This window comes from Drosophila albomicans, chromosome 3, assembly GCF_009650485.2.
Source record: "Drosophila albomicans strain 15112-1751.03 chromosome 3, ASM965048v2, whole genome shotgun sequence".
In the NCBI taxonomy this organism is placed as follows: Eukaryota; Metazoa; Arthropoda; class Insecta; order Diptera; family Drosophilidae; genus Drosophila; species Drosophila albomicans.
The window spans coordinates 32888638-32912215 of record NC_047629.2 but is presented as its reverse complement, the minus strand read 5'-3'; the positions used below and the strand labels follow the sequence as shown (position 1 = coordinate 32912215).

The following is a 23578-nucleotide window of genomic DNA, read 5'->3' as shown; positions in this document are numbered from 1 at the left end:
AATTTCAAAAGTATTTCCAAAGGAATTAAACAATTTTACATAGTGTATCAAAACATAGCCGGTTACAAATTATGAAGACTGTTGAAAAAATTGATCAGTATTTATCATAATTACATTTAATCACAGCCTAACTCAATTTCAAATGATCCTGAACTAAAATTACCTCTTCTTTGACTCACTGACTAAGTCAGCTTGCTCTCTCTCTCTCTATTTTCAAATTAAGTAAAACTAATTTTCGAACATTTTAATAATCTAAAATTGGTCGCAAAACTTTGCAAACTTATTTAATAACTTTCAACTATGGCAGCTCTGCTGAAAAGCAAATAAAATAGCCAACAAAAGCTGCTAATATTAGTCATTTACCAATTGATTTCCCCCAGGCGTCTGCTGCACCTGTGACCGAGAGAGTCTCACTCCAAAAGCTGAAAATCGCAACAATAAGCGGAAACACACAAAACATAATTCAATACAAAACAACAGCAAATGCAACTTTGATGGCTAAACAGAGTCGACATATTGTAAAACTATAAAAAAAAATGTATATAATTCGTGCAAATCTCGGATCGTAAAAATTGCGCAAATTTCGGCAATGCCGAAAAACCGCAACAAATTGCAAACCAGACGAAGATGGGGGCAAATTAGTCCCACAAAGCTAAACAAAAAAAAAAAAAAAAAAAAACACAAAACAGCAACAGAAAAACAACAAACGAGTGTGCAACATAAAAATGGCAACATAATGTGGCAACATGGCCGTGTGCCGTGAACCCGCCCGTTTTGGTGTCGCAGAAAAAGCACATAAAAAATTATAGATTTTCATCTTTGCATATTTAACTTTTATCGCCTGGCAGTCCTCATGTGTTCCCCAAGACGTAGGCTTTTATGGGACCGCAGCCTGAGCGTAGGCATAAAACAAATGTCATACTCAAGAGGTGGCAAGAAATCATATGGAGACCCTTGCCACAAATTCGCCCAGCCATAAAGGTGTTCTCTCTGTGTACGTGTGTGTGTGTGTGTGTGTGTTGTGGATTTTTGCATAATCGTCAATTCTTGATTTTAAAATTTGAGTGCAGGGATTTGGGTACGCTTTGGGTCGCTGATGTCTTGATGTCTTGGTCAACAATAAAAATTCATTTTTATAATCTTTACATGTGTTACAACACAGCAACAGCAGCCGAAACAACAACAATCATTGTTGTAAATAAATATTTATTACTATTTTACGATTGATTTTAGCTTAGCTTCAGGTATATTGCCCTTAGCTATTTGCTAAATAATGTCATTCAAATGAAGCACAGATGGAATTGTTAAATATGAAATATTTATTCGTATATTGGAAAATTTAAGCACTAATACTAACAATCACATATTTATTTAATTAATTTGAATTACTTAGAAGAAATCACTTATCTATCATTAACTTGCATTTGCAATACATAATTTAAATTCAAACAACCATAATAAGTATTTATAGTTGTTAAATTCAGTATGTACATTAACCCAATACATAATTTTAATACTAACAATTCTGATATATTATTTATTTAAGTCTTACAAAAAAAAAACAAGTAAGAAAGTTACATACGAGTGTGCTCGACTGTGAGATACCCGCTACCCATTTTTAATCAAGGCAAAATATTGCGATATTATTTTCCAAATATACCGAAAATACTAAAAAATACTAAAAATACACAAAATGGTATGTTTGGTATATTGATATAGTACATCATTCAAAATATACCATATACGGCACAATATACCAGATTGTCGGCCAAAGCAACTAAGAGCCCTAGTAAGTAGGCGTTTATGCCCATAAAAAATTATTTCTTTAATAACTTCCACAATTATTATCTGATCGCAACCAAATTCTCAGGAATCATAACCACTATAGTTGTTATTGTATGTATCAAAATTCCTAACTCTAGGTTTAAAATTACGCTTGTTATTCGATTTTTTTGATGTGCGGGGGCGGAAGTGGGCGTGGTAAACATTTGAAACAAACTTGATCTGCGTGCAAAGATAACAAATGCTGTCGAAAAAAAATTATTGCTCTATCTCTTATAGTCTCTGAGATCCAGTGTTTCACACGGACAGACGGACAGACACACAGACGGACAGACACACAGACGGACATGGCTAGATCGTCTCGGCTCTTGACGCTGATCAAGAATATATATACTTTATAGGGTCGGAGAAGCCTCCTTCTACCTGTTAGATACATTTCCTGTCGGCACAAAGTTATAATACCCTTCTACCCTATGGGTAGCGGGTCTAACAACAAATTCTATATACGAATATTTTTCAATAAATTAAAAATAGGAAACAACTTCCGTCATATTTATATGTTAACCCTTTACATAATTTACATACTACAATTAAAGTAAGTATTTATACTATTTACCTTAAATATATATATAAATCCAATATATAATTTAAATACTAATAATTCTAGTATATTTCGTAATTTCATTAAAAAAAATCAAAATATAAAAATGTCTCTATAAGTTTTCTTTTGTGTAAAAGTTGAGCTTAAAACTAAATTTAATGATGTTATCAAATAAACTTCCAACAATAATTGTCAGTTTTTAGCTCAACTACACTCATTGCAATAAAATTGCACAACCAAAAGTATAACTTTTTTTGCAATTCTTTATTTAACTAATTGATGTAATTATTTCTGTTGTCCAGATTTAGCTTAACAACAGCGTCTGGAGCAACAGGAGCCACAGAATCGTGGTGCCAGCCAACTGAACCAAGCGGGATCAAAGCAAGATTCACATTGTGGACCGCAGCAAGTCTCTGGGCAGCTCCCACAGCAAGTAATACAGGACATTGAGCAGCCAGGTGAACATGAACCACATGATGAGCTGCAGCACGGCGATCCTCGACAATTGTTTGGCACTGGAATACCGCAACCAAAGCGACAGCACTTCATCCACATGTTGTGCTCGATAAAATAATCACATCAATTAGATATAAACTGTGCAATTTTTGATATTAAAGAAATTGTCCCAAGAAGAGTGCATGTTTTGAGCTTACAAACGTAAAGATCTAAGTTTAATGATATATGATAAATAGATAAGGGAAGACCGAGAATGGAAAACTCACTTATAAGAACGAGAACAGAAAACTTCAGGGGAACAAATTTTGAGAGAATTAAAAACGAAAACAATGGCAAGGCATGCTGCCTAAAAAGTTGATAAATAATTTTAACTTAAACTTTTATTGCCATACAATAGCAATTTAACTAATGAAATCATAAATAAATGACAAGTTTGATTTACTTGCGTTGACAATAAAACCAACATTAAATAAAGTGCAAAACCCCGGGTACCAAAAAATCCACAAAAATAAAGGGCTAACCCTAAATGGACGCAAAGACCGTGGCGAACCCACTTAAAAGATATGATAGCTCTCTCTCTCTCTCACTCTCACTCTTTGTATCTTTTGGTCTGTGCAGTGGAGCGTGAAGCACAAGGATGTTGGGAGTGGAAATTGCGCATTAGCCTCGCTGGGGCACCAAAGCGAAATCCAAGCAAATGCGCAATAGCAAACATCGCAAGCTAAAAGTAAAGCTGTCTTCTACCCTTGCTCTGCAATACTCAAACCAAAAGCTATCATTGATGCGCACAAATAGCATTGAATTGGATGAGCATACAGCAATTAGCTGGATATAGTATGAGCATCTTTATATGACTCCCGACTACGTCTCGAGCATTCACCCTCAGGTGTTTGCCTGAGCTCTTTAGCACCTCTTTGGGTGGTATTAAAATGGCATTTAACGCAAACCCATAAAGTGGCAATTAAAATCTTATTTTCGCTTATTACATTTTCAGAGAGCACAACGCAAAGGAACGCAGCTGCAGCCGCTGCTGCTGTCGCCAATAAACACGTCTAAAAATTGTGCTCATGCCACGCCTTTTCATTCCAAGAATTTGTCGCCTAACTTGCCACCTGTTTCCACTTTTCTTCTGTATTTTTTTTTTTTTTTTTTTTTTTGACTCAGCGTAATTGAATCATTTTAGCGCCATTTATTTTCTTACCACCCCCGCCATGTAATGGAGGAGTTTGGTTTTTGGGGCGTGACATTTGTAAAACAATTTCTATTTTTGAAATGAAATCCGCAACAACAACAACAATATCAACAACAACAACATCGTCGAAACAGACGTTGAGAGCAGGCACATAAATAATAATGCGTTAAATTTATGCGTTGATTAATGTGAAGCAGTCAATCTGCATAAGCGAGCGGAAACGGAAACTGGAATGGGAACCGAAATGCGAATGGGCAACGCTAACTTTTTATGCTCAGGTGTTGCCAGCATTCAAAGCAAGAAGTTCATATGAATATAGAACATTCAGATAGGACTTTCGACTCGAGTAGAATAAGTAATCGGCATCAATGAATATTTTTAGTAGAATTAGAAAATTGTAATTGAACAAGTGTTAAGAATTCGTTATAGCAAAGCTTAATGACATTTATTTAATTCATTTTAATTATAACTAACAACAACTTTTAATAAATGCACATAATCAAAGCAACAAAACCTGCAACGCTCTTTTTCAATCCAGCTGAGTTTCTCTTTCATTCATACTCTCTGCATTGCAAAATAAAATTTAAATATTAAAAACTATGTCGGCCTAAATTCTAATTCTAGTTTATATTTTCAATTAGTTATGTTATATGCTGACTTTTACTTTATTATATAATAATCACAATTCGAATAGCTGAGTATTTACTGTACTGAGAGCATTGAAGCTGTTTGACTGGTTCTCACTTTACGATGATTTTAGTTGTCTACGCCATGTGGTTAATTCAGTCTAAGCCAAGCAACTAAGCTCTAAACACACTACATAACTATATTAGTTAGACAAAAGATGTCATTTATTAAATATTCTTTGAATTTTCTTCTATTAGCGACTCTCTGCAAAGCATTTCGTAAGTTACAAAAACACTTCAAAAATATAGAATTTTCATATATTCCACATTTACAGCGGAGGAAGTACAGAAATGTCACTTTGGCGATGAAAAATGTTTAGTCGACTCAATGAATTACGTCATAAAACATTATCGAAAGGGAATACCAGAAATTGGTGTGAAGCCAATCGATGTTGTCGATATTGCAGACCTCAATCTTGTAGGACATGCAATTACATCCACTTGGATTAACATTAACTTGACGAATCAAATTAATTATGGTTTTGAGAATACGACCATCACAAGTGTCCAGGGCTTCAACAAAGATCCCACAGCCACACATCTGAATATCTCTGGCCATATACCCGTGTTAATTCACAAGGGTTTTTTCAAAGCCGTAGGACAAATATATTTGGTTAAAGCTAATCTGTCGGGTATAAGTTTATCGGAATTTCAAAATCTGAAATTCACTCTTAAACTGAAGAGCATCATCGAATTTCGAAATAATAAACGATATTTAAAGATATATGAACTAACTCCAATTGTCAAAATAAGTCGGTAAGTATTTAAACAGCATGATTTTACATAGTGTAAATATTCGCTTCATTATAGCTGGGTTATCTGGATGGAGGATCTTTTCACGGAAAACTCCGATATGACAATCATTGTTAATCGAATTTTTAATGATAATTGGCTTGAGATTTGGAATGAATGGGAACCGACAATTTTGAATTCGTTTTCTGGCGTCTTTTTGGGACTGATTAAGGATGTGTTCGATAAAGTTTCATACGATGATTTGTTTTTACCGGATTCAGAAGATAAATTGACTTGATAAAGTAAATTAAATAAAAAGAATTTTCTAATATGAATTGATGTAAAAGTTATAAATATATTTATGAAGTGCAGATAATTACAAATCAGAAAATTTTCTTAGCAAAGCTTTCATTTGTATAAACAATTTCTCGCTTTAGAAACCGGATATAAGAAAACATAAAAGCTTTCAATATTTACATTTTGAGAAAATACATTTAAATAAAAGTTGTCAACAACACGAGATCAATGAAATCTATTTCCAGCTTCCGCACTTACAACAGTAGAGTACAGTAAATACTTATTAAGAAGTATCTTAAAACCTCTAAGCAATTAATATGGAAATCATAAAGATTTTCATTAGAAACACGTAATTGCGGCAGAAGCGTTCTCAAGTCGGAATGATTACTGTATTTCGAGTATTCAAGTTGTTGAACTGGTTTTCAATTTATGTCAATTTTAGTTGTGCATTGCATGTTTGCTACTTAGTTTATCCGGGGCTGCTAAGCTCGACACACACGTCTCTAAATTTGCAATTAAGTATTGCACATTGCTTAAAAAAGATGATTCAAAATATTTTATCTATTCATTTACTACTTCTGATGACAACTTTTTGCATTGCCTTTCGTAAGTCAAGAAATTAATCAAATAAAATTATTATTAACTTACAATCAACTTACTTTTGCAGCAGAGGATATTCAGAAATGTCATTTTGGAGCTTCGAAATGTCTGGTTGATTCAATGAATTACGTCATAAAACATTATTCGAAAGGATTACCACAAATTGGACTTAATCCAATTGATGTCGTCGACATTGGCGATATGAATCTCGTGCGAACTCGCGAAAATGGAGGACTCTGGGTAGTGGTAAACATAACTAAGGCACTTAACCATGGATTTGAGAATACGACCATTACAAAAGTGGAAGGATTCGACAAGGATCCCACTAAGAAATACCTCACGATCTGGGGTCGAATACCTCGTTTAATTCACAAAGGTCACTTCACTGCGAGAGGTCATCTCTCGGTTATTCCAATAAATCTTTCTGGAGACTCTGCATCAGAATTTCAAAATCTCAAATTCAAACTTAAACTGAAAGGACAAATAGAATTTAGAAATAATAAACGTTATCTGAAGCTCTACCAAGTACTTCCCATTGTCAAAATAGATAGGTAAGTGTTTCCAAAAATGAAATAAGACCTTCAATGATATATGTATGCCTCCGATTGTAGATGGATAGTACGTATGGAAGATCTATTTAGAGAGAACACCGATTTAACAATAATTGTGAATAAATTATTTAATGAACGCTGGCTGGAGATTTGGAACGAATGGGAACCAGTGGTGTTGGAATCATTTTCAAAAGTCTTTCTCAGCCTGGTTCAAGATACATTCAATAAGATTTCATATGACGACATGTTTCTGCCTGATTTATTTTACTACAATTAGTTGTAAACATTATTTTAATATGTAAAGATATTTACTAACAATAGAATCCGGTTATATCTACTTAAGCATTACGATTATTTTTATTGCTATTCCACATAAATATTTGAATGAATTTATTTAATCAATGCAGGAATACTTGTTTTATGCACTCGTAATTGCATTTGTGCTCTCTTCCGCTCTCAGTCTGACAAATATTATATTAAATACAGTGAATCCCCTATACTGTAATGCCAGTATTAAAGCTGTTTAACAAGTTCTAGACTTAAGTCGATTTTAGTAGTTCATTGCTATTGTGAGCTTAGTATAAAAGAAGCTTCTAAGTTTGATGTGTGTAGAATTTGAGAAAATATTCAAATAAACAAAAATGATTCCAATATGCTTAGCATTTAATTTACTTCTAATGGCAACTTCATGCCTATCTATATCTTTACGTAAGTAAAAATTACACATAAATATTAAATATACAAAAGATACAAAATCACATTTGCAGCTGAGGAAATCAATAAATGTCACTTTGGAGCTGAGAAATGCATTATCGATTCAATGAATCACGTTATAAAAAAGTATCCCAAAGGCATACCAAAAATTGGACTAAAGCCAATTGACGTGGTCGATATAAGAGATTCTATCCTCATTGAAACTGATCAATCGGGACCCATTTGGATGAGTTTAAACTTAACCAAACAAATTATTTACGGTTTTGAGAATACAACTATCACTGAAGTCGAGGGTTTCGAGAAAGATCCCACAGCCCAACACCTCACAATCTCAGGTCGTATACCGAGCTTAATTCACAAAGGTCACTATTGCGCCCGTCGTCATATATTGCTTATCACAATGGATTTAAAGGGTGAATCGACATCTGATTTTCAGAATCTGCGGTTCACTCTTAAACTAAAAGGCACAATTGAATTTCGGAATAACAAACGTTATCTCAAAATTTACGAACTGGTGCCAAATGTCAAAATAGATCGGTAAGTGATTTCAATAAATTGAAATAATAATTGATAATTATTTGAAAGTGTAGCTGGATTTTATGGATGCAAGACCTGTTTGAGGAGAACACTGATCTAACAAACCTGGTGAATCGTCTTTTTAACATTCGCTGGCTTGAAGTTTGGAATGAATTGGAAGCAAAGATATTAGAAATATTTTCTGGCTTGTTTCTGGGCATGATCAAGGAGACATTTGAAAATAATTCATACGATGACATGTTTTTACCTGATTTGACTGAAACTCAAGAAAATGCTTTATAATAGTCAAACGAGAAGTTTTGCAATCAAATGTCCTTATTCCAGAAGGAACAAATTATGCTTAAGTTACAAATATTTACTTCTATGTATCTTATAAGATTTTTGGGAGCAATGTACAAAATTAAATGTATCTCTATTGGTGTGTGTGCAAACTTTAATTAAATTAACCTCATTTCTAGTAATTATATATTTTTATATTTAAAAATTTAATATCAATTCTGTATATGTGACATATCTCTTCCAAATTGAAGTCAATATTCAATATGATTATACGAATCTGTTCAAAATCGAAGTAAAGATTTAATATTATTATAAGAACTCTATAGTTATTCCTTCGCTGTCTGTTGCCTTGTCTTCCCTTGAAAACCTCATCAAATTAAATGATGCCCAGAGCAAGTCTCCCCTACCCACTTGTGCCAAATACGTAGGCATTTAGCGAAACATTTATATCATTATTACATATAAGGGGGAATAAGGCTCGAATCATGGCTACACAAATGCACAAAAGTCAAATTGAAAAAGTCAAAAAGCGTTTCCAGACATTTGAACGCGAAAGACCCCAAGAACAGGGAAAAACATCCGAAGGGTGGCTAAAGTGGCCCACCCACCAGGGGTTGACATTGAGCGCTAAACTAAAAACCGGAACGAACAAGTACGGAAGTACTAGCTGCTAAACGGCAGGCTCACCACCATCCGGCCAACTCTCAGCCTCGACCACACACTCATTGAGTTAAACAGAAACCCAAACGCAAAAAAAAAAGGCTGACACTTGTGCGTTGTCTCATCCACCCGATGGGTGGCGGATATTTGGTGGGTTAGAGGGCTGCGGGTAGCGGGTAGCGGATTGTCCTCAAATCACATGCATACGGTTTTTAAGTTTTGTGCTTTGTCATACGAGAATAGTAAGTGCTGTGTTGTAGATACAGTTGTAAAGATATGGTAACAGGCGCGTAATGTGACAGCATCGCCGAATCGAGGACAGGGCAGAGGAGAGGAGTCCCAAACAAACGGTACACATGTTTGGGCGTTGCCAGCCAGCAAGATTACAAATGCCAAAGTGAAAGACGGAGGGGGGACTATGACGTACCTAGTACAATATAGGCTGCGAGGGTTGCCTAAGAAATATGGAAATTTGTAAGAATAGTAAGCTAAACTTTCCTCTTATTTAAATATGTACATTTCAGTTTTATTTGATAAAATTATATGTGAAGAAAATATTTACAAAATTGCACTTATCGGAATTGCATAAAAGAAAATATTTCTTTATATTTACACTGAAAATACTTATGGGTTTGTCAACATATCGAATTCGTTGGAAAATTTGTTCCTGTAAATACTTCCTTTACGGATATTCCTCTTAGCTTATAGAGAAACTTGAACCTCTTTTATGCGGATGCACCAATATTTATGAAATTATAATGGAATTAAATATTTATGTTACACAATCATTCTAAATTTGTTATCGATTTTTACTTAAACGTTGTAATTTAAATAAAACTTTTATAAATTGTAAGCTGTCGCTTTTCCCAACAACTTTTCAAACTACCCATGTCACCATTCGCTTTTTGGCAGGCATCAAACAAGTTTTGGTTGCCGTTATACGCTTGGCAATGCGAGTACTCGTACTTCTCCATCCAAAACTTGTATTACGTGACATTGCCGCCCATTTTGTTGACATTGCCGCCTTGTTTACACGAATTGTTTTCCCCCCAAATGTGCCAAATGTAGGTCCCTTCCTTTGTGGACCCTGGCAAATGTTTGGATATGATTTTGCGCAAATAGCAGCAACTAAAATTAAATGTTAGCCAAATAGTTGCCTGAGTAATTGGTACACTTATTTACCTCGCTCACAATAATATTGGATTAGGAAACACGCACAAAATCAATGCTGCAGTTCATTGGAATCTTGAACAGGAAATTTAATTAAGGCTTGCACAGGTGACAATGTTCATAAGGCGAATGGAGAGAGGCAATCATAAATCAAAGCTCAAATGCAGACTGAAATGAGAGTGGAGGAATCGGACATGGGGGAGGAGAATGAAAACAGGGACACGGAGCGACTTCTGCAAGTGTCAGCAACATGTGGCCGACGAAAAAAAAATTGAACTCAAGAAAAAAGCGCAGCGCAGCAATCAAAAGTTGAATGTATAGCGAGCAAGTGATGTATATGAGACAATAAGAAATTTACAAATATGTAAGTTTCATATTCAATAATCTAGAAAACTATCCTTATAAGATATATTTTAAAAAAAATAGTCAACCATACATAATTTCTTATATTATAATAATGTATAAATAGGATAAATGTGTAAATTGAAATAAAAGATCATTAAATATTTATTTCCATCTATCACTAAATATCTCTTTCCTAAATTGCACTTTATACATTTAAAAAACTACCCCATTTCAACAACATTTTATTTACAGGATACTCACGCTCTAGAACTTCGCGACTTTCGTGACTTTTTGACATGGTCAAGTTTAATTGAAAAAATAATACAGCCAAATTTGTTGAAAAGGAATCAAAAAAAGAAAAAATGAAAATGAAAATAACAAAACAGCTAAGCGCGACTTTTGGCCTGACATTTAACGCTGCGCAGCTGCTCATAATTAGAAATTGTAGCAAAATTAATTTATTCTTTTTTGCGTTTTTTAATTGAAATTTCTTTTTATATTTTTATTATTTTCTTTTTTTTTGTTTTGTTGTGCTGCTGTGCTTTTTTGCTGCTGCAGATAATTTTTAATAACCTGGCCTGCACACGCAGTCAAGGACCAAAAGGATGCGCCGGTAATTGCCGTGGCCAAGAGGATGATAAGGCAAGGAAGGCAATTGAATCAAATGGTTTGGGGAGGCTCTGTCTGCGTTGAGTATTTTAAGGAAGAAAGGGTTAACTTTTTACCCATCTTTTATTAACAAATTTCACTTTATTTACGCTGCACGTTAGCTTATAATTAATAATTGGGCAAAGGTAGTTAAAAGTCCTTGCGCAGGTTGCACGCCAGTTGATTAAATTTGATACAGTTCATGCTGAATTTTCTACGGAGGTGGAGCAGTCGGAATTTTGGGTCAAAAAAGGGTTAAATCTGTGGTTGATTTTTGGTGACATTTATGACTGTAATTTATTTTGGGGTGGGCGATAAGAGCGTAACGACAACTCATATGAAATAGTATTAGATTATATTATTCTAATAGAATTCATCTGATTATCATGTAAGGATATAATGGGGGAGCACAAACAATATATCTCCCCAAGAATGCCTTCTTCAAAGCGTTTGAAATATAAAATACACTACTGCAGAGTTATAAATTCTTTTAACTTTTTTTGTGAAATAACAAATAAAAATAATAAACCCTTAAATATATCGTTAGACTTAGGCGCAAATTTTCAGTTTTTTTTATATATAAATGAAACTATTGTTACAAAATATCACGAACACTAGAAAGAAGGCCATTAGCATTTATCGGCATTTTATTTTAAATTAATCCAAATAAAATTAATTAAAAATAAGTAATTTCCCTTCTTCCATTTATATTCAAATTGCAGCAACTGTCCCTTTCCTTGCAAAAGTTGGCAATACTAATTCCCTCTCAAAGCGTTGGCAACATCAGCAGAGACTTAAACCCTTAGCGAATGCGACATCAATTCGGGAAATTCTTGCGCATACAATAATTTCCAAATTCCCCGGTTGAAAACTTGACTGTAGATACCTTTTGGTATTAAAATACTAAAAATTATTTCCCAACATTTTTGAATATTTTCAAAAGCTAAAAATTTGGTTTTTGTTAATTTGAGTACAACAAAATATTAAATTAAGTATATAAAATAAATTTCACATTTCTCGACTGTTTCCGAGTTATGAAAGTGTTTTTTCCCACCGCTTAAATTCAGTAAATCAATTCTAAATCTACGTACTTTCTTTATTTTCGTATTTAAGCATTATATCACGGGCCAATTTCATTTCGTCGAGCAGAGCTCCCAACTGCGCACATTCAATATTTACAGTATGCGTGGTATCTTTGGGTAGTCCATCGACCAATTCTTGCGAGATTTTCAGTTCCAAGGTGGCACAATTTTGGGGTGTCTCCCCCAGCGAGGTAACATTTCGAACGCTCTGCAGTTCATTAACTGAAAATGCAAATGAAATTCCATTACAACATAATATGGTAAAAGATATGTGCCATGACCTACTTCTAAACGCTTTATCTATTAATTTCTGTCGTATGGCATCGGCATGTGTGTGCAGAACACGACACATGGCTGCCGCATGATCCTTGGGCAAGCCGAGCTGTTGTATTTCCACATTGAAGATCTTCTCGGAGCAGCCGTAGCGAGCCGCATTGGTGAGCATATAATGCACACAGGCGACAGCAGTTTTTCCATCGTCTGTTACACCCGATGTGAGTGTCCGAATAGCACTCTCCTGCAAATAAATTGACGATAATTAGAGATACTATTTGCATTCTCTTCAAATAATGCTTACCTCGAATGGTTCGCCAGTAATGCGTTTGGCCACCAGTTGCGCCAACTGCTCTAAGTTGTCGATACTCAGATTGGAGAGAGTGGAAATGATTTCAGCTAATACCCAATCAGGACAATCGCCTTCACAGCAGAAGCGAAACTTCTACAAATACAGAAAAAAAGAAAAGTATCTGAAAGATATGTGACAACCGGCTAAAACAGTTATGTGTGGGAAGACAACACCAACGTCTCGACGGGCGTTTTCGTCACGTTCCGAGTAAATTAAAGAGCCGGGGTCCGCAACAAGTGGGCTAAACCAGAAGTTCGAGTGAAAGAAATGCGTAAAGTGTAGCATATTTGCATATGATTAATTTCATACGCTTGCCTGCTAATCAGCAAGCAATTTGTACTCGTACATTCAACAACTGTCTCGACAAACGGCAGCCGCCCCCAAAAAGGGTTGCACAATTGCAATGGAGTGGGGTAAATGGGGTGAATGGGGAATGGGGGTGACAGCCACAAGCTAATGAACAGCTTGTAACATATAAGGCAAAACTCGAAGCAGCATTTCAACAGTTTGCAAGTGCGCGTCACGTTTATCTATGGCCAGGATTAATAAATTTTCAACGGGGGAGCAAAAAAAATAAACAACAAATACGAAATACTAACGACCAGCAGTTAGTAGCTTAAGAGCACGCCGTAAATTTATGACACTTGTTGCCGGAATCCTTCTTCTCCACCTCCAGATCCAAAAAAGGCGGCGTCGCTTATTAGGACTCGCTCTTTAGCCGTGTGTAACGGTTTAGAAATGTAAACGACGAACGTTTTATAATTATTTTATGAACTTCAAAGTTGACAGCCGTCAAGTGGGTGGTTGATATGGGATGGTGTGGACAGCCTTGCCGCTTGGCGCGTATATAAGGACATTGGATGTGCCAATTGCCTGCACAGTTGCTCATTGCTAATCTACGAGTACACGCCATATTTCCTATTGTGTCAAGTGTATTCCAACGAGGATTAATCCCAGCGAAAAGACTCAGAATGTTGCAAATTTGGCGTGTGCTCTTGCTGTTGGCCATCTGCAGGCAATCCTATGCGCTGCCCACGAACCCATCTACGGATCAGCAGCTGAACACCTGTGAGCTCCAGCTGGCCAAGTATCGCAAGTTCATACTCCAGGCTATACTTAGCTTTGAGGATGTTTGTGATGCGTACAATGCACGTCCTGTGACGCCTGAGGATGGCGCTATGTCTGATGCCTGGTTGTTCCATCAATATGCACCACCACCAACATCGCAGCGAGGTGAAATCTGGGCCTTCTTCAAGCTGCTGATGGCCCAGTTCAACGACGTGGAGTTTGCGACCATTATTCGGGATGCGGTCATCGAGCGTTGCCGCTTCAAGTTGCAGCGCGACGATAAACGAAACTCGGTTGTGCTTGGCAAGAAGCAGCGTTTCCACTCGTGGGGTGGCAAGCGCTCACAGGATTCACAGGGATTCCCGGAGACAGTGGCGATTGTCTCGGGCGCCGCAGGCATGGATCACAACTACTATTAGAGCAGAGAAGTGCCAATCAATGCATTTGTTTGATGCAGCACTATTATTATTGTCCTCATCTATTAAACTCATTCCAGATATGTATGAAATGCCACTCAATCAGTTTACTCTAAATGTTTGAATATTAATAATAAATATGCAACGAGAGGGTTACTTACCATCCTTGTGAAAAATTGTTCAACTAATTGTTTTGATTTTGTATACTAGCGTTTTAGGAATGACAACACGTAATCGTCTGCCACCACAATTGCTCAAATATATCGATAACTTTTATTGGACTCGCGCACCAGAGCTGCCAGAAGTATGAAAAAAAACGGCTAGAAAATATTTGAAAATTATTTGCAGTAATAGATCTTGTTTTTCTCAAATAAGTTTTGCTTAATTTATAAAATAAAGTAATATTTTCAATATTCATGCTAATAAATTGCAAATACCAACAATAGAAGAAATGAAGCCCAAAATGGCTGAAAGTTTCTAAAAAAATGACAAATTATTCGACATCATTCGTGTCGATTAATCGTTTTAGTCATTGTGCGGTTTATTTCACAGTTTTAAATAGCAGAGTGTTAAACTGTTTACTAGTCATTATATAAAAAACAGTTTCGTATTTTTTAATCTATTCTATAGGATGTAAGAGTAAATAAATAAACTTTTCAACTTTGCTCGTTTCTTATCAATTTACGATCAACGCCTTCAAGTGACTTATCACTTTTAAGAACACACCCATCTTTCACCTCAAATAGCTTTGTCAACAACTTTTTGCTTTTGCTGTAAATTTCAGACCCAACACTGTGCTTTGATGAGCCGAGATTGATTAGAGATAGAGTACGAATCGAAGGTGATGTGGCCAACGACATGGACCAACAAACCCGTAAACCTTGCCGATAAGTAATATGTTTGTAAGCCATGTCTGGATGCAGTGGGGAATGGAAACTGCAAAGTGTCACTCACATTGCATGTGCAATGCTCAATTATCTCATCTCAGTTCGAGGGTTCAGCTCCAAGCCTTTGCCTCTGGGAACACGCTGAAAACAAATGTTAACTAATCGCGAATGAGCTATGCCACAAATCTACATTCGAAAAAATCATTAAACCAATTGATAATCGGAAAACAAATCGACAAATAAACCACAACGCATGCATTTTTACTAGGCTTTTTTGCTGTTTTATTTAGACGGCGCGACTGTTAGCTTGGGGTTTTCTCGGGCAAACTATAAACAGTTGATTAGAGCGCGATTTAATGAGATTAGGTGGGCGGGTTTTCAATAACAAGTCCCTATACCTGACTGCCGTGTTGTCCATTATATAAACAAATCAAAGTACGACAAGGAATTCTAAAAATATTGCGGATTTGGTATACTAAAATAGCTATTGATCCCATTAACCCGATTTATAAGACGCATATGCTGAAACAATCTAAAAACGGAACTAAGTTGCCATCTAATCAACCGATTACGTTCCTGGTTCAGCGCCTACACAACGATCCAGCTGCATCGCACTCCTCCAATCCCACCCCCAAAATCCCTTAGCGTTGAGACCCGTTATTAAGTCAAGACCCAGTCAAAGGCTATCTGGCATTAGGCAAATATATGCATGCCAAAACCTGAACATTGTAATGCGCCATAAATCATATCACACATATTATACACAATGGGAATCTGTTATCTATAGCTTATTAATTTTTAATTTTTTTGGTAAAAATACGAAAAGACTACCTTCAAATAATAATTTATTAGACTACTATATATACAAACTTTTGGTCTTTCACTGAAGTGCGATAGGTTGTAACCCAATTGGAACCCTTTTCCAAATCTTTTCATATACCCTATGATGGAAGTTCCCTCTCCGGTCTCAGGTGCTTGGCCCCCTGCAATCTGAATTCATAAATAAATTAATAAATCTTCCGATTAATGCACTTTTAAATGCTAGGCATCGAAAATTGTATTACGTTTTCATTTCAAATTCGGAGATATATACAAAGATGTCAAGAAAGCCGACAACACAATAAAACCCATAAAAAATGAACAAACAAAAGGAAACAGAAAGATGATAATACCTAAAGAACGCAATAGATTAGGGGGAGAAATGTGTGAAGAGAAATTATATTCGAAATTAAAAATAATGTTTTCTAGCGGGAAAGGTTAACAAAAAAGGCACCAGGATGTTATTTCTACATGATTTTTTTACTTGTTGAGGTCTTTCAGCATCTTCCAATCCGAAAAGCTTGCTCATCATTAAAAAACTAGGGCAACATTCACATAATGCTGATAACATGTTCCCCAGCGACTGATTAAACATAGTCAAAAAAAAAAAAAAACAAAACAAAAATAAACAAAAAGAATACCAAGTACGCGCGACAACAACAAAAAATCACGTTTAGTCATTGAACTTAGCATGAGAAGAGGAAGATGTCGAATAGCCAATGATAGAGAGGGTGAGCGAGAGAGAGAGAGAGAGAGATGAAAAGACTTGAGAGTCGCGCGACTGGCTAGCAACAACAAGTGCGATTCTATGTTTTTAAGGTCCCGAAAAGACCCCACTTAACTTTTCTATGATTAAGCTACAAACTTGATTAGCGCGCGATTAGACACACTAATGAGACCAGGAACGAAGACGGCGGACTGTCCGAAAACCAAATGAAAATTAAGTAACGCCCATGCGATTCGATTCCTGCCACCAGGTGGCGTTGGCGTGCATTGCTATGGTGAGTTGTGGGCGTGCAAGCATGCAGAAAACTTAAATTAACGGAACTTGTCTTACCTCACATATGGCAAACGCAAATGCATTTTACGTTGATTTCATTTTTTGTATTTCTATTTTTATTAACATTTCGAGTGGGCATTGTGAGCCTAAGCCCATTTATCAAGTCTTGCGCTATCGCTAGAGATATTTATTGCAACGCAAAAAAACAAGTTTTCCACATCATAAGTTTGTAAATGAAGAAAATGTATTTGTTTTAGGTATATAATTTATAAAGAAAGTAGCTCAAAAAAAAAACTACAGATATTTACAATTTATTATTAATAAATTTGTTTGCATTTGCAATCACGTGTCAACATAGTGGGCCATAAATTCCAACACCTACAACTAATTTGTTACTGTCAATCACAGACAAAAAGGCTGTTCCATTGACGTCACAGATGCATTACAAAATTTACAATAATTTGTAATAGTTCAGCTTTAAATCGAGTTCACTGATTAGACCGCCTGACCTTAAACTCTATACTACGCAGGACAAAAACTTTTAATAATATTAGGGATCTAGGAATTTTTATATAATATATATCAAAATATTGGTAAGCTTGGATGGAAAGTTTTAAATACAATACAATAGGATTACTTGATTAGCGTATAACATTTAGAACAAGGATAGATTAACTTCGTTGGAATCGTAAATGATAACATAATATTACAAATATAAATAAATTATTTTTCTGAGATGGAAAATTTTTCACTTCCACATATAATATGTGCAAGACAGCGAAAATTGATTGCAAACAAATATATTTTACAATCGTATCGGTAGTTATTTATATACGACTTATATGGCGATATAGCGTTAATCAGCTATAATCGATTTTAATGTGTGCCCTGATAAGCCAAAAAGGTGACCCAGTTGAGACTAATGAGCCTTTAAACAAATCGTCAGAATGATACGCAGGTTGTTCTCAGTGTAAAAAGGGGGAAGTACAAACTGCAGATACCCTATGTTAAATGCAGAAATTCTATCACAGTGCATTGCATTGCCGTTGTACTGTGGAAAGGAAAACAATACTTCAGACTTGATGCCGATGCCGTTCTCCATCAAAACAAACAAAACAATTTGCCAGGCATGCAAAACGCCTCGAATAAACAAACTACAAAATGCAAATTGTGTTGGATTTTTTTTTCATTTCCACAAAGTTCAATGTGCCAGAATCTTTTGCTCAATTACATTGATACAGATAGTTTTTTTTTTTTTCGTTATTTTAGCTTTTAATAAGTTTCTTCCACTTGGTTGTCCGGCAACAGTATAGACAAAAAATCGTCTGGCCTCCTATCGAAGGTTAATTTAATAAAATTTCACGTCTAGAAATCAAAGTCAGGTGACGAACAAATTTTGCCAAGCACTAGTTTATTTATAAAAAAAAAAAAAGAATTGAGTTCTGAGACAGATTTTTTGCCATTAGAATTAAAGCACAAGAAATTTGGTTCGTATCTTTCGAATTTTAATGAAAGAATTTTTGTTAATCCAAGTATTTCCAATTAAATTTGTATTTATTACATCATAATAGCAGTAAAATTAAAAATAAACTTTTTAAGATATAGAGAATTCAACTACTCAACACAAAATCTCAATGTTTTCTGTTATCAACTTTGACTTGAAAAATCATAAAACTCTATCAATCATTAATTGTTATTAATGGTGTAATAAAGTGTATAATTTTATCCAGGGTAGTTTTATAAGGTTATTCATTCTGACAGATCGATAAATGCAACATCGATAAGTTAAACGATTGTAAAGTTATAGTATTCTATTGCTTATTTACATACATTTCCACTAGAGACCCCATTTAAATATTTACCTTGCTACACGTTCTGTAAACTATTTAGCTGACTCATGGGACGGCTTCTAAATTGTCTACGCGTTTCTCGTTGCAGCTACAACGGCTACAGATACATTTGTATCTGTGTATCTGTGCGGTGCAATGGACGCATTCAACATTGAACGCAATGCTCGAACATGTTTTACGTTGCCCCGTTCGTTTTTATGTTAATGCCCCATAAGCCGGAACCGGAATGAAAATGACAAACTGATGCTGAAATATTTTCATATATCGTTTGCTCAAATATTCATATCATATGTAACTGCCTTCCCCTCCGATGTCGCGCCCCCATGGACGAATCTATAGTTTCAAAGAAAGGCGGAATTGCTTGAGGTCGATTATGTATTTTTAGTAAAGTTTTGGTTTTGGTTTTTATAGTTTAACATCTGCCAAGTTTTTTTTTTTTGTTTTATATACAACAATTTTCTGTTGTCGTTTATTTGGGGTCTCAATTAAGAGAGAAATTGGCAGTGAAATTGTGTTAAATTGGCAATCAAGAAATCGCTATATATAAAACTATATACATATACCCTTCTTACAGATCGCACATCCAATAGTTTTAAGTTTTTCATTCATATTTTCTTATTCGATTCAGCTTATTTATGTTGGGAGAAAGTGGAGTTTATTAAGATATATTTTTTTACTAATTTTTTTCTATTCAAATTGTATTTTTGTATCAACAAATTGATATGCAAGATATGCAAAATCTTGTTTATCAGCTGACAGGTATAAAATTGCAATTTACAATCACTTAATTATTGAACTTTTTGTTATCAATATCAATCGAAACAGGTTTTAACTCGATTATAGAACTGAAATTTAGCACCTTCGCCTGGCAACCGAAGTTAATTCAATTTCCAAAAACAGATGTGCTCCAATTGCTCAAAGTGAAACAATTAATACTTAGTAGTTTATTTACTAATTTGATGACTTAATGATACCCTGTAAGCCACTGTGTGAAGGTAGTTGTATAAATATATGTAATTTTAAGATTTAGAAAATCGATTATGTTGGGAGAAAGTGGAGTTTATTAAGATATATTTTTTTACTAATTTTTTTCTATTCAAATTGTATTTTTGTATCAACAAATTTATATGCAAGATATGCAAAATCTTGTTTATCAGCTGACAGATATAAAATTGCAATTTACAATCTCTTAATTATTGAACTATTTGTTATCAAAATCAATCAAACACAAATAACTATTTTCAAAGATAGAGATATTTCTCCCTTGCTGAAATAAAAGTTTATATAATTTATCCAATTCCCTTTAGCCCATTTTAAGGTAGCTGGGTAGCGAAAGGTGTTGGAAAAGCTGTTAATTATTTTCCCGTAAATGGTGACAAAACCCTATATGCATAACCAACAACCTGTTTGAGACTGGAATACATTATCGAAGCAAACACAAAAGTCAAACGCAAATCCCAAACCCAAACACTCAAAAAGCGACTCACGGCTCTCGACTCTCGACTATCGACAGCTAAGCAAACATATGTGGCATGTTTCGTCTGGCACACCGCAGACTATAATTAGAGCCTCTAAATCAAATACAAAAAGACAAAAAACAAAAAAAAAAAGATCGACACAAAAGCAAAAGCAATACTAAATTGTAGTTCGGGTCTATTGATAAGGCGTCGAACTGTTTGCTCGCTCATTATCACTAAGCGAGAGAGTTTTAATTTCCACATAAAGTTTTTTGTTGTTGTTGTGTTTTGTGGTCTCTCTCTCAGCTGTTGCATAGTTAGGAGGAGTTGTTTGCTTATCAGCAGACACAATGGCCGATATCATAATTGCAGGCAGACGCGACGTCTGATGCGTGATGTCAATGAAACAGTTTGTTAGTATAGCATACAATGAGCTATGAACCATCTGAGTACTCTATTACTATATATAGTACGCTCTGTAGTATCAGTAGTGTGTGGTACTCTGTAGTAGGAATAGCACTATGTTTACTCTCCTATCGAGGGTGCTGCCGAGCCACAAGTGGAAAACGTGATCAGCTCGTGTTCGGCTTCGGTCCAAACCACAAACAAGGCCTGGGTCTTTAAATAGATGCAAAGTAGATTTGCGTCTCGTCTCGTCGCGTCTCGCCTTTTAATATTTGCATAATAAATCGCATAATTAAGTTTCGAGCCCGACTCTGTATGTGTGTGTGTGTGTGTGTGTGCTGCTGCAATGGAAAATTACGCTGCAAATAAAATTACGCGATGCAATAAAAAATAGTATAATAATAATATTAATTAATACATATTGATGACCAACGATCATTGTCGATCATCAATTTCTAAGCGCCTATTCATTGACCCCTTCCACAGCAAAACGATAATAGATTGTTGCATCTTGTAATGAGAGTTGGGTAATTTCCGTTTTCATTGATGTCTCCTTTTCCGCCTTTCTTCCCCCCTCTTCTTTTGCAGTGTTTGCTTCTGTTTGCCAAATAGTTGATCACGCCTCGATCAGGTGCTCTAGGTCAGTTACGGCATGATTGCTTGTCTGATCGTCTTGTCGTCGGCTGCTGCCAAAAATAAACTTAGCGCTATATTTATGAATTTCGTATTTAGTTTATGCTGCGCAGTTTATCAGCAACACCTCCCATCTCCCACCTCTCTCTCTTTCTCTCTCTCTGTCCCTGGGCCCGTCTGATCACCATGACCGCGACTGCATTGATAAGAGATTAAGTCGCACGCCTCTCGTCTAAAATTAAACTTTCGGCTGGAATTACGACGAACTTGGCGCGGGGGGTTGGGGTTGCGACTGGCGCTTTTATAGCTATAGCAACTAATTAGTAGTAGCCATGCCTTTTTCAATAATATATACGTATATATAGCGAAATATTGCCTGCTATATAGTAAGTTGTGCGATTGCTGATAATCTTTTCAGTTTTGGCGCCGCTGATGTGGCTGATATTGGCAGGTCCGCTGATTTCATCAGTTTCAGAACCAGATCCACAACTAGACCTACATATGTTCAGACCCAGACCCAGTCGCAGACATCGTGCCCAGCGTTTTGCGTGGCGCGTTTTTATGTTGTGTGTTCCCCAACATGACGAGGCGGGGACAAATCATGGCAATTTTAAAATTTTCCAAAGTGGAATGTGCCCCAAGCAATCGCTTATGGGATGATTTTCACAAAAGTCCACGCAGCAAATGGTGTTTATATTGAGGGATTTTCAGATGAATATTAGATAAATGAAAGCATTCTTTGAATAGCAAATTATACAAAAACAATATATGTATGTTGCCAAAGCTTTCATCCAGAATGAGTAGACAGACAGCATGTTTAGAGAAATGCGTCTGATTATAATTTGTAATCGTTCAACAAAGTTTTCGACTTTCTTTCTTCTACCGATTTATTAAATTATACTATAACTGAGACAGTTGTACCTAAGATTAAAATTACCTTCAATATAATTTCTTCTCAAGATTTATTTACGACACTTTTTATGAAAGATTTTCTTAACCTATTTATTTTATTTTTATTTTATTATTTTTGCGAATTGTGTTTGAAATAAGATTTGTTTACGTTAAAATGAAAACATCTGTTCAAACGAAAATGTTTAGTAATTTTTTCGAAAATTATATATTTTATTTACTTATTATTATTTGTGACTTGGAAGTAAATACTCTAGGGTACAAAGTGCAAATAGTGCCCTGGCTGTTTTCCGGAAATGTTATAAAATATGTTTGCTATTTAAAGAAATTATACTACAACTATCTCTATATACTGAAAACATATTCAAATGGTGACTTTCTCGATCAAAGTTAATGCCATATAACAATCTCGAAATTACAATAATTTGTGGTAGTTAAATGGGGGCATAACAACGAAAGACTTTTGCTACGCAACGATTGCAGTTAGGACACGTCTTAGACAGGTTTCAGTTGGCCAACTAGTTTTTTGCCAACATCAGCCAACTACTGGCTAAAATACTAAATCACCGCAACAGCGTCTCCTGGCGACAAGGCAATTCACATACACACAGACACATTCGCACACTGGGACCAAAAATGAAAGTCGGCATCTAAATAATGCATCACATCCGCTGGGGGAGAAAGATTTTAATTTGCGTACATCACAAAGTGTAACAGAAATAGACAGACTGTCGACGGTATATATGAAATATATGTACATTTATATTTGTGAATTATTTCTGCAACATTTTCAAGTGCATGCCATCAACGTGGCTGGCACAGTCTGAGCATCGTGGCTGCCACATGGCCAACGCTTGTAAGGGCAGTGGCATCATCACCACCACCAGACGACGAGAGAGAGAGAGAGGAGAGTGAGAGACCATGATCACCCTGAGCCAAGAGCCAAGACAACTATGTCTATGTACACTCCCAGGCATAGTAGTAGTAAAGTATATAGGCGAATGCTGATGAAGTGGCCGGCAAAAAGCTAAAAAATGCAACGAGCCACTCCAGAAAAGATGCATCGTTAAACCGGCTTTGCAGCCAGCTGGGGATGTGGACGAAAAGGGGCTGCCGAGAGGGGCATCGACTAGGTGAACAAGTGCCGGCCGGCCGGCTTGAAAGCCGCCTGTTGATG

At 35.7% G+C, this 23578-nt stretch overlaps 4 protein-coding genes across 6 annotated transcripts; 3 read left to right on the top strand and 1 right to left on the bottom strand.

Moving 5' to 3' along the window:
- Positions 1 to 4832: 4832 nt before the first annotated feature.
- Positions 4833 to 5835, top strand: LOC117569051 (circadian clock-controlled protein daywake-like). Its single transcript, XM_034250054.2, has 3 exons — positions 4833 to 4936; positions 4993 to 5473; positions 5528 to 5835. The coding sequence occupies exons 1-3, from the start codon at positions 4876 to 4878 to the stop codon at positions 5745 to 5747; spliced, it is 762 nt and encodes a 253-aa protein (XP_034105945.1). The 5' UTR covers positions 4833 to 4875; the 3' UTR covers positions 5748 to 5835.
- Positions 5836 to 6229: 394 nt separating this feature from the next.
- Positions 6230 to 8530, top strand: LOC117571730 (uncharacterized). Of its 2 annotated transcripts, XR_004572474.2 has the most exons (4): positions 6230 to 6352; positions 6414 to 6897; positions 6958 to 7605; positions 7665 to 7748. XR_004572474.2 is itself a non-coding variant. In XM_034254036.2 (3 exons), exons 1-3 carry the CDS (start codon positions 7539 to 7541, stop codon positions 8428 to 8430), a joined length of 780 nt encoding a protein of 259 aa, XP_034109927.1. In that variant the 5' UTR covers positions 7171 to 7538; the 3' UTR covers positions 8431 to 8530. The 2 variants fall into 2 exon arrangements, 1 of the variants encoding a protein (XP_034109927.1); XM_034254036.2 differs by lacking the exons at positions 6230 to 6352; positions 6414 to 6897 and adding an exon at positions 8202 to 8530 and having other exon boundaries at positions 7171 to 7605; positions 7665 to 8148.
- A 3802-nt stretch (positions 8531 to 12332) lies between these two features.
- LOC117567563 (COMM domain-containing protein 4) lies at positions 12333 to 14703 on the bottom strand. Of its 2 annotated transcripts, none has more exons than XM_034247623.2 (4): positions 14603 to 14703; positions 12910 to 13050; positions 12618 to 12849; positions 12333 to 12554 (listed from the first exon to the last, which is right to left on the bottom strand). In XM_034247623.2, exons 1-4 carry the CDS (start codon positions 14603 to 14605, stop codon positions 12334 to 12336), a joined length of 597 nt encoding a protein of 198 aa, XP_034103514.1. In that variant the 5' UTR covers positions 14606 to 14703; the 3' UTR covers position 12333. The 2 variants fall into 2 exon arrangements, with proteins under 2 accessions (XP_034103514.1, XP_051861449.1); XM_052005489.1 differs by lacking the exon at positions 14603 to 14703 and adding an exon at positions 13557 to 13693.
- LOC117567562 (leucokinin) lies at positions 13818 to 14444 on the top strand. Its single transcript, XM_034247622.2, has one exon. The coding sequence runs from the start codon at positions 13818 to 13820 to the stop codon at positions 14442 to 14444; it is 627 nt and encodes a 208-aa protein (XP_034103513.1).
- Positions 14704 to 23578: the final 8875 nt, after the last annotated feature.